The 11,061-nt window shown below is 44.6% G+C and overlaps 1 protein-coding gene across 1 annotated transcript; it reads right to left on the bottom strand.

Moving 5' to 3' along the window:
- Positions 1–655: 655 nt before the first annotated feature.
- LOC129709497 (frizzled-1-like) lies at positions 656–5,986 on the bottom strand. Its single transcript, XM_055655939.1, has one exon. The coding sequence runs from the start codon at positions 5,658–5,660 to the stop codon at positions 3,960–3,962; it is 1,701 nt and encodes a 566-aa protein (XP_055511914.1). The 5' UTR covers positions 5,661–5,986; the 3' UTR covers positions 656–3,959.
- Positions 5,987–11,061: the final 5,075 nt, after the last annotated feature.

Here is an 11,061-nt window from a genome sequence, read left to right as displayed (position 1 = left end):
TGTGAGATTTGTACTAAGACTGCTTATTCATAGAATAATTCGACTAAATTTCCAAAGTGTGGGCACATGGAACTAAAGTAGAATCAGATGTTGGTACATTTTTGGCCAGCAAGGCCACAAGGGGCTGAATGCCCTTTTTGTGTACCGTAAGGTTTTATGAAACCCTGATTCACTGTAACTCTTGCTCCCGACACTTACTATGCCAACTAGTTCTACTCTACAAATCATTCTACTGACCGCATTTTGTATGCAAAATACTACTGCATAGAATTGATGCTCTTTATCATACAAAGTTTTATTGTCTGATGTGTTAATTTGATTGATAGGGGAGTAAAATTATTTTCTATCTACTGATTTCAGTCCCAAATGTATAGTCATATATTGTCACTTGTTTCAGGGACAACAACCTTATCTTACAGCAGTAACACATAGCTTACGTTAAGACAGACACATTTATTGCCAGTTTGAAAATGTTCAACTGATTTGACATTAACTAATATACTTGGAATTTTATTCATCTCACAATATACTAAAATATTTTAGCATGTTATTTAATAATATTATTGCAAATCAAAAAAACTAACCAGGCTAATTGAAAATGAAAATATATGTTAATAGTTTGCTTTACATCACAATGAATAAAAAGTCATGGATGTGAATTGTCTCATAATATTTAATGTAAGTATTGAGTTAACAAAGGATTTTTTAAACATAAGGCGAGCTGAGCTCTATGTTATACATCAATTTTCTATGAAACATATGCGACAATTAGGATGGAATACTAATTAGCTGTTCTTCTCCACATGTTTGTTATGGCCATGATGTCATTTGTATTCTTTTTTAAATATAGTTAATAAATTGACTTCAATGTGGCTAATTTTATAACGTCTAATTTGCATGAATTTTACATGTGAGTACCACTCTAAAAAATTTGCATGCATTGCTTTCGTACAGAGTAATTCGGTTTTCAGCAATTTGCACTGGACAAGTTTAAAATGACATGTCTTAAATGCAAAAACGAACTACTAGTGTGCCCGACTATTTAAAGATGAAGGTTAAATCATGTTTATGGAAATACTATTTAATGACCAACTTCCAAATTTAGGATCTAAATGGTATACCAGAATTTTTGCTCCCAAAATTTGACACGTGCAAGGAATAATCTGCCACTCCCAGAGGAAATAAACAAGGATTAGATTGTTCCCCTGCATCGAATATGCATAAATATATCCAAAGATTAAAGAATTTAAAATGGTTTACCCATTTTAGAAATGCATCACAAAGTAGCTGGTGTGTATGACCTTGATAAATGCAAACAGGTTTTTTCATAAAACCATATTGGCTATTGTAGTAAAATTTGAACTGTACATGGACTATTATCATTTAGAGCATTCCGAGTTTGTATCACAGATGAAAGATAATGCAAGACCATAGTATGTGATATGCTAAAACACATCCAGATAATTAAATGACACCATTTCAATTTCCAAAATTTTGAGTTTAAAAATGGCGCTGTCAATTCAAAATTAGGAAAGGTTTTGAATGTAGATTATTACTTCTCTTAATTAAAATTGCATTTGATTAAACTAACTCTAAATGTAAAAGCAGAACTAGAAAATAATGCAGAACAAATCCCAGAATTTTCACATTAATTTGCAGAATATTCTAATGTTCCAATACGTAAACTATATGAGATCCGTCTAAATTCAAACAGCACCATAAATGCTGGCATTTTCTGTTTAGCCCTTAAGAAATAACTAGCAATTGTCTTTAAAATTCCAAAATTACTTTCTACTGTTTATATTTAAGCATTTTGAAAGGTTAAAATTTAATCTTAAATTATCAAGTTAACAAATTAAAAATTACTCAAATATTGTATAAATGCAGTCAATGCAAGACTTGATGTATAACAGTTTTAGGAAGGGAAGGACTACTAAAATGTGTTTTAAATATTTGGATAAACTATGAAGTGTAATCTGTTTATTGGAAACCATAGAAACTAATGTCAATTGTTTTGTTTAATTTTAGATCTATTAATAATATGCAACATTGGAATATGGACTAATATTATGAAAATAATTTCACATAACACTATGTAATAATTCTGATTGCAATGAGCAAATACGCACAAGAAACGTTTTTTTGGTCACTAACCACCATCTGGCAAACAGCAAACCAAACAATATTTTTCCTCTGGCAGGCTGAATTTAATACCAAGTTGTATGTATAATATGTTATGATGCTACATAATAGTGTGTTCATTTTTATTTAAAGGACACATAGCTTATGTTAAGGCAGACACAATTTTTGTACAAAAACTTGGAAGTTTTATTTCAGAGAAATTAAAAATATGGAATATATAAACTTTCTATTGCTCTATAAATATAAAGGATTCTGTAATGGTGAACAAGCATAAATGAATACCAAGTTCAGACATTTTTTTGCTCATCAGGGACTTAAGCCAATAATGAATGTGAACCACGAGTACAGGCTTGTACGTCGTTATGGCTACAGTCTCCTATTAATTATTTGATAACAATCATGCAAATTATTTGAAAATACAGTACACAATTTAAAAAAAAATGCCTGTGCAGTTATGGTGCCTTAAAATGTTTGTACTAAAATGCTTGTGATATAGTACAATGGAAAAAAAGGGGTTGGAATATTCTGACAGAAATAGTCCACATTTCACTCAGCAGATTAAACATGCTGGATTTGTTACTACACAATATTTCTACAGATAATTTGTGGTCCACTCACTTGAAATGGAATGGATTTTTATCGTTCTAATAAAACACTGACTGAACCATATTGTGCTCTAACCCACACCAACCACTACCTATATGGGTTTGAACATTACCCTCAGCTCAAACTCCATTCAGTTCACATGCTTTTGAAGTCTAACATTCCCGTTTGTCATAGAAAACGATCAAAAAAACACACTGCCAAGGAATGTTAACTTTGCCTTATTCAGCTGGTCAGTGTCTGTTAAGAACACTTTCTCCCCGGTTTCAGTCTTCTAAACAATGTATTTACCCTTTGCTGTAAAAACAACGTTTGCTGTATTGCTAACAAAACTCGAAAGCAATGCCAAAACGTAGAAAGATCTTTCAACAGGACCAATCAGCATAATACTGGAAGGTTTTTCTCCCCTCTAAATACGCCAGCCAATAAAAATACTATTGTCTACCATTATGGCAACTAATTAAAACTGTAAAACTTTTTGTGCCCTTCTTGTTTTCAGCCAGTGTTTGTAGAATGTTTATTTTGGATAAAACAGTGTGCAATAATAAAACAGTCAGAATGTATCAGTTTTATTACTCGGGAAGCATTTCACGAATTGAACGCAGAAAATGTTAGATTGTAATCTGAGTGCCCAAAAATAAAAGTAAGCTATTACTTCGCCTTTTTATTTTAAAAACACGTACTTTTTTTTCTCATTCGAAGTTCTACATTTTCTAGGTTGTGTAAAGAATAACTTGGTTCGCGTTAGGACCCAGGGGAAGTCTTTCATTCCGGGGTAAGACTAATTGCCTCCAGGTCCAATTTATCTCTCGAAAGGTTCAACATTCAGACATGCGAGTTGGCAGGCACTGGGATCAACTTACAAGTCTGACTTTTTTTTCGCAGGCTCGTTCTCCGCGTCCGACTACGTAAGTTTAGTTACGACGGTTTTCGAGCATTGAAATAGTTAGTGCTCTTTCCCCACCTCCTCCCTCTGGGACAAAACATAACCTCCACAAATTGGGGAAACAAGATAACACCTCTGGAGGTGATATTTTAAATACAAATATATAATTACAAAAAAAATGTACAGATGCTATTTACAACAACATACAGTACTTGAAATATAGTCTGTTGCATCCGAAAGCCCGGGTTTCACTCTGTCTGTGTTTATGTGTTTCACGCCTCCCTTTTCGGGAAGGAAAATTGCAGAGGGAAAAGCGTCTCTCTTTCACTCACACCGTCGTCTCTCCTTGCTTACTGTTTGTGAGTCTAGTGTAGAACTTGCGCCATGAATGTAAAGTCTTACCGGACCAGATCCAAAACCCGGAGGTGATGCCCACTATTAGTGTCATGAGATATTTGATCATGTAGACGGTGAAGTCCGGCGTCATGGGCGGCTGCTGGTTCCGAGGGCAGGGAATAGCGTAACTCTTGCAAGCCTGGTTGACCCAGCTCCTCTCCCACTGCTCCCTGAATGCTTGCTCGTAGAAGTAGCAGGCGATGACAATGGTGGCCGGCACAGTATACAGGACGCTGAAGATGCCGATGCGCACCATTAGTTTCTCCAGCTTCTCCGTCTTGGTGCCGTCGTGCTTCATGATGGTCCGGATGCGAAAGAGCGACACGAAGCCGGCCAGCAGGAAGGAGGTGCCGATGAACAGGTAGACGAACAGCGGCGCAAGCACGAATCCTCGCATCGCGTCCACGTTGTTGAGTCCCACGAAGCAGACCCCGCTCAACACGTCCCCGTCCACCTGGCCCACGGCCAGGATGGTGATGGTCTTGATGGCCGGTACTGCCCAGGCGGCCAAGTGGAAGTACTGTGAGTTGGCCTCAATGGCTTCGTGACCCCACTTCATCCCAGCTGCCAGGAACCAGGTCAGCGACAGGATCACCCACCAGATCGAGCTGGCCATGCTGAAGAAGTACAGCATCATGAAGAGAATGGTGCAGCCTTCTTTTTTGGTGCCCTGTGCCATCGTTTTGTAGCCGTCATCGGCAAACTTCTCGTTGCACACTACTTTCTCTTCCAACAGGAAACCGCCGATGTAGGCGATAGCCACCATAGTGTAGCAGCCCGACAGGAAAATGATGGGGCGCTCGGGGTAGCTGAACCTTTGCATGTCCACCAGGTAAGTGAGTACCGTGAACAACGTGGAGGCGCAGCATAGCACCGACCAGATGCCGATCCAGATCCGGGCGAACTTCAGCTCCTCTTGGCTGAAATACATCAGCCCGTTGGTTCGGGAAGACTCGCAGGGAGCGCCGCAATCCTTCTCCCCCAGAAAATGGTAGTTGAGGTAAGTGGGTACTTTCAATACCCGGGGGCAAATAAACTGGTCCCGGCTGGGGTACTCCCGAGGGCGAATGGTGCCGACGTCGGGTAAGGATTGAGTGGGATCCAAGGTAGGGCTGCCTTTCTCCGTTTTGTTCTGCCCGACGCACAGGTCGATAGATCCGTGGATGGGAAAGTTTTCGCAACGGAGACTCTCTGGCCACTGGAAACCGAATTTGTTCATGAGCGCCTCGCAGCCTTGCCTGGCCCTCTCGCACAGCGATCTACACGGGGGTATAGCCTGCTCCAGCACTGTGCACACTGGCGCGTACATGGAGCACAGGAAAAACTTCAGCTCGGGCGAACACTGTACTTTCACCAGCGGGTAGAACTGGTGAACTTCCAGGCCGGCGTCTTCCTGATTGGTGTGCCCCAGCAAGTTCGGCATGATGGTCTGGTTGTAGGCGATGTCCGTGCAGAGAGGGATTGAGATCGGCTGGCAGAAGCCGTGGTCAGGGATCGAGATGCCTCTTTCGCCATTGTACTGCCCCTGTGGTCGCACGGAACCCAAACTTTGCAGGAACAGATGGAGCACAAACAGCCACCGAGAGTTCGCAAGTTTGCATAAATCCAGATGGAAACAATTACACACAGCCATACTTTCCCTGGCTCTTCAAGCTACTTCGTGCACTCCGGGAAAAAAAATAATGTTTTTTTTTGTTCTTACTGCATTCAGTAGAGAAGTTTTGATTTTCTTTTTTAAACTTACGGTTCTTTGTTTGAAAAGACGAGTGTAATTTCGAGGCGATTCAGATGCCAAAGGGAAGCAGCGTGAAGTGGAGCAGCTCCGCTCCGGCTCGGGCTCCGCTGTCCATTGGTTATCGGTGTCGCTGCCCCGGATCCCACAACCCAGCCGCCCGTTTCCAGGAGCCCCGCGCCGTCCGCTGCGCATTGCGGGGACTAGAGGCGCCTTGAAACAGAGCCGGGCCCCTTACAACCGCTCGCGCCAGCCAATCCCCGGGCTCAGCCACAGCGGCCGCTGCCATTGGCTGGAAGCTGAGGGGAAATTTAAATAATTGGCAGCATTTGTTGGAGAGAGCGGGAGAGTCGGAGCCCAGTGCTGGTAGATTGGCAACACCTCCTATACCACCCCCTCCTACCCCCCCCCCTACCTTCCCCCCCCTCCCCCCTCCTTTCCCCCCTCCTACCCCACCCCTCCTTTCCCTCCCCCCTATTCCCCTCCTCCTACCCCCCTCCTCCTCCCCCCCTCTACTTCCCCCTCCCCCCCCTACTTCCCCCCTCACCCCCTCTACTTTCCCCTCCCCCCCTCTACTTCCCCCTACCCCCCCCCCCTCCCCCCTCCCTTCCCCCTCCCCCCCTCTACTCCCCCCCCTCTCTACTTCCCCCCCCCCCCCCTCTACTCCCCCTCACCCCCTCTACTCCCATCCCCTACCTCCCCCCCTCTACTTCCCCCCCACCCCCTCTACCCCCTCCCCCCCCCCCCCCCCCCTTCCCCCTCCCCCCCCCCTTCCCCCCCCCCCCCTCTATCCCCCCCTCACCCCCCTCTACTTCCCCCCCCCCCTCTACTTCCCCCCCCCCCCCTCCTCTTCCCCCTCCCCCCCCCCTCCTTTCCCCCTCACCCCCTCTACTTCCCCCCCTCTACTTCCCCCACTCCCCTCCCTCCCCCCTCACCCCTCCATCCCCCCCCCTCCCCCCTCTACCCCCCCCCCCCTTCCCCCCCCCCCCCTCTACCCTCCCCCCCCCTCTACTTCCCCCTCCCCCCCTCTACTTCCCCCTCCCCCCCTCTACTCCCCCCCCCTCTACTTCCCCCCTCTACCCCCCTCTACTTCCCCCCTCCCCCCTCTACTTCCCCCCCCCCCCCCCTCCTACTTCCCCCTCACCCCCCTCTACTTCCCCCTCACCCCCTCTACTTCCCCCTCCCCCCCTCTACTTCCCCCTCCCCCCTCTACATCCCCCCCCCCCCTCTACTTCCCCCTCCCCCTCTACCTCCCCCTCCCCCCCTCCCCCCCTCTACTTCCCCCTCCCCCCCTCTACTTCCCCCTCACCCCTCTACTTCCCCCTCCCCCCCTCTACTTCCCCCCTCCCCCCCTCTACCCCCCCCCCCCCCCTACTTCTTTCCCCCTCCCCCCCTCTACTTCCCCCTCCCCCCCCCCCCTCTACTTCCCCCCCCCCCCCCCCCTCCCCCCCCCCCCCCCCCTCCCCCCCCCCCCTTCCCCCTCCCCCCTCTACTTCCCCCTCCCCCCCTCTACTTCCCCCTCACCCACATCCCCGGGGGACCGGCGGTTTCGCATTCCCCCGCCGGAGCGGGCGGGGAGGGGGGAATTGCTCAGTGTTATTGAGAACGTGTAGTTTCAGAGGTCAAATCCCCAGCTGGCGTCAAGGACCCTTGGCCTCTTTAGGTCAGGCTGTTGAATTCCAGGAAACTGGCTCACTGGGACATTAATACTGAACCACACAGCCATGGGGCTGTGGACGGAGTCCGGATTTTCTTTTGGAGGGGGGACCTGATCACAAAGATGGTGCGGAGGTTGTTGTTAACACAAACACGAAAACAAGCATGGGTGACCCGAGCCTAGAGGGAACTACTTTTTTAAAACAAATCTTCGGAAAGTAAAAGGGTTGGGAGATTAAAAGTTTCGTGAAGATGGGACAATTACAAGGAGATCCGGCTCTGTGCTCGCTCTGGTACAAACGTTAAAGCCAGAGAGGGTTCAGCAATAGATTGAATCTTGAATCTTGAAGTGGTCGGGACTGCGAAATTGTTTTGATGTACCAGGATAGTCTAAAACAAAGAGGAGCCCGAGGAGTGGAGCTACAGGAGAATAATCCTAGGGGCTCTCGCATTATTTCTCTCTGCAGGACGTACAAGTGAGAGTTCCTTTATTGCTTTCCAGGGAGTGCAAAGGAAATTACGTGCTGCAGATTTTACTTGCAGTCAACGAGATTAGGTGTTATGACTGTACCTGCGGCTGAACCGAGTTGTGTTGCCTTCGAAATTCCGTTTAAACCCAAAACACTATTTTTCATGTGAAAACTCGCGGAAGGCATATTGCATTAAATGGCGGCAGTTTGCGCTTCAGCATTTACCATGCACGTCGAAAATTAGTGCACTAACTTTGTTGATGTTGTTGAAAGCCAGAACACGTAGTTGGACCTGTCAGTTTGTGTTTTTAACACTTCGATCGTTACCACATCTTCAAGATGAAGCAATAAAAAATTCCCTAAATTCATTTACGGTAAACTAATTCCAGGCCGCCACACATTTTTTTGACAATGTTTATACACACTGCAAGCCGTCACACATTTTTTTTGACCACGTTTATATGCCTACTGCCCTCAAGGTCCCGACCCCGGAACGTCATTTGTCCATTTCCCTCCACAGATACTGCCTGAACAGCTGAGTTCCTTCAGCACTTTGTTTTTAATTTGTTCGTGATTCCAACATTTACAGTCTCTATTGTTTACCCCCGAATGGTTTACCTTTTATCTGTGTGATTACAGATAAGGCAGCGATCTTTTTCCCAAATATGTTGTCATTTTATTCATTAATATAGTGCTAAAATCTACATTTATACACTGTAAACGGCTCGATTGAAATCACGTATTGTCTTTCTGCTGACTGGATAGCACGCAACAGAAGGTTTTCACTATAATCTCGATACACGTGACAATAAACTAAATTGCACAACTAAACTGAAATAATGAGCTATTTGCTGCTTGTACAAACGTTGGCCCTTTTTTTTATCAACCCTGACAGCACTTCATAAGCAAGACTTCAATCAGAAGTGACGTTGATTTGATGATGCCTCGACTTTAGTCATTCAAGGATCGCTGTGCATTAGCAAAGAAGCAGAGAAGGAGAAAGGAAGAGGAAGAGCCCGAAGGCTCAGGGAGAGCTGAGAAGGGGAGGAGACAGCAAGGTCTACCGGAAATTGGAGAAGTCAATGTTTATGCCGCTAAGGTGCAAACTGCCCAATCGGAATATGAGGTGCTGTTCCTCCAATTTCCGGTGGTGCTCACCAAAGATCCTATAGCAGAGATATAGCTATAAGATCTTTGGTGCTCACTCTGGCCATGGAGGAGGCCAAGGACAGAAAGGTCGGATTCGGAATGGGAGGGAGAGTTGAAGTGCTGAGCCACCGGGAGATCAGGTTGGTTAATGCGGACCGAGCGGAGGTGTTCGGCGAAACGATCGCCAAGCCTACGCTTGGTCTCACCGATGTAGATTAGCTGACAACTAGAGCAGCGAATGCAATAGGTTGGAGCTGATGTAAGTGCTACTGGATGCTTGTCATTAAGGCAGGTCACCATACTCTTCTTTGGGCACTGGTATCACAGATGCACTTTTGAAGTTGGTGGAACCTCAAACCGCATCTGCAAGATGTTCTATCTTATTCCAGATTTCCAGCACCTGCAGTATTTTGATTCTCAACTTCACCTATGCCCTTTAAAAAAAGTACCCAATCTTTGGATTGGTAAGGAGCAGAAATGTTTATATAAATAATTTAATCAAAAGTTAACAGCACTGAAACATTCTGGTACCCTCAAGACAGAGGTAATGCTCCAGGTATATTAAAAAATACATGAAAGGTCATTTTTTTACAAAAAGTGGCTAGGGTTTAACTTTCTCTGACGGCAAATATTTCCCTTTAAGCTAAGCATAGAGTTAGACAAATTTACTCATTTTCTACTCTCAATAATCATAGTACTTCATAGCATTAGTTCAGCTGGGAATCCCTCACTAATATTTCAGTAATCTCAGTCAGGTATTCATATTATAGTGAAAGATGTTTGGTGACGCAGTACATCTCGGTCTGGAATTTAATATGGATCTTATTTGGATTCAGAACCTGAAAATCAACGTACATCTGATGTGAGCGAGACCCTATACTTGCTGGGGTTTAGATGGATAAGGGGGGAACCACTTTGAAACTTACCGATTAGTGAAAGGCCATGTTAGAGTGGATGTGGAGAGGATATTTCCACGAGTTTGTTAGTCTAGGACCAGAGGATACAACTTCCAAATAAAATGACGTACTTTTAGAAAGGAGATGAGGCATTTCTTTAGTCGGAAGGTGATGAATCTATGGAAGACATAGCCACAGTCAGCTGTGGAGGCTGTCAGTGGGTATTTTTCAAGCAGTGATTGACAGATTCTTCATTATAAAGGATATCAAAGGTTATGGGGAGAAGACAGGAGAGTGGGCTTGTGAGGGAAAGATAGATCTGCCATGATTGAATGGCAGAGAAGACACAATAGGCCAAGCGGCCTAATTCTGTTCCTATGACTTATGAGTGGTAGAGTTGGAGTTATTCTCGCCCCACTGTAGCCATTCTTGAGCCACTGAACACTTCCAGGTTTTATAGTCCCTATGGAAGGTGCGTGGCCTTCAGGAGAGAGAATCTTAACATTTTTTAAACACTCTTTTATTTTTCATCGATGGGAAAAATCTTCTTGTCCTGCGCAGCAAAGGGGGTAAGATGGCCAAAAATCACAGCCGTAAGTGGCAGCGTTATTTCTAAAATCAATATACAGAACAACAGGAAATGGTCAAGATCAGACTTTAAGTAATATAGATTAAGGGTGAAGTCAAAAACCAAAAACGTAAATTATTTTGAAATATTTGATGGAATTGCAATTCATATGCATGAGAGTCGTTTTTATGGGCTAGAGAGTTTGCTATACAGCAGTGATGACATGGTATGTCATTCAAAATTCATATCTTTTAACAAAGTGTAACCTTTTCAGGATATTTTACAGAGAGTTTCATTCTTCAAACCTGAAATCGATCAAATCACCAATTCCCTTTGATTGCATCGAAGATGACTGCAAAACAGCACATGCTATGGGAACTGTTGAATCACTCACAGTAACTTTGAGATTTTAGCATTGAAATATGCATGTGTGGAAATCCCAAAGTTGTTGCCGATTTCACACTAATGACAGCAAAGACGGATAGTTTCACTATCATTACAACAGCAAAATCCAGACCACAGATTTCCTGCCAAGACTGTAAAATAAAATTAGACTTTTTGAT

This window comes from Leucoraja erinacea, chromosome 2 (assembly GCF_028641065.1).
Source record: "Leucoraja erinacea ecotype New England chromosome 2, Leri_hhj_1, whole genome shotgun sequence".
Classification (NCBI taxonomy): domain Eukaryota; kingdom Metazoa; phylum Chordata; class Chondrichthyes; order Rajiformes; family Rajidae; genus Leucoraja; species Leucoraja erinaceus.
Note: the sequence above shows the minus strand (reverse complement) of the source record. Positions and strands in the feature narration are given on the sequence as shown.

Coding starts and splice junctions, on each gene's coding strand:
- LOC129709497 (XM_055655939.1), bottom strand. CDS start 5,660: ATGGCTGTGTGTAATTGTTTCCATCTGGATTTATGCAAACTTGCGAAC.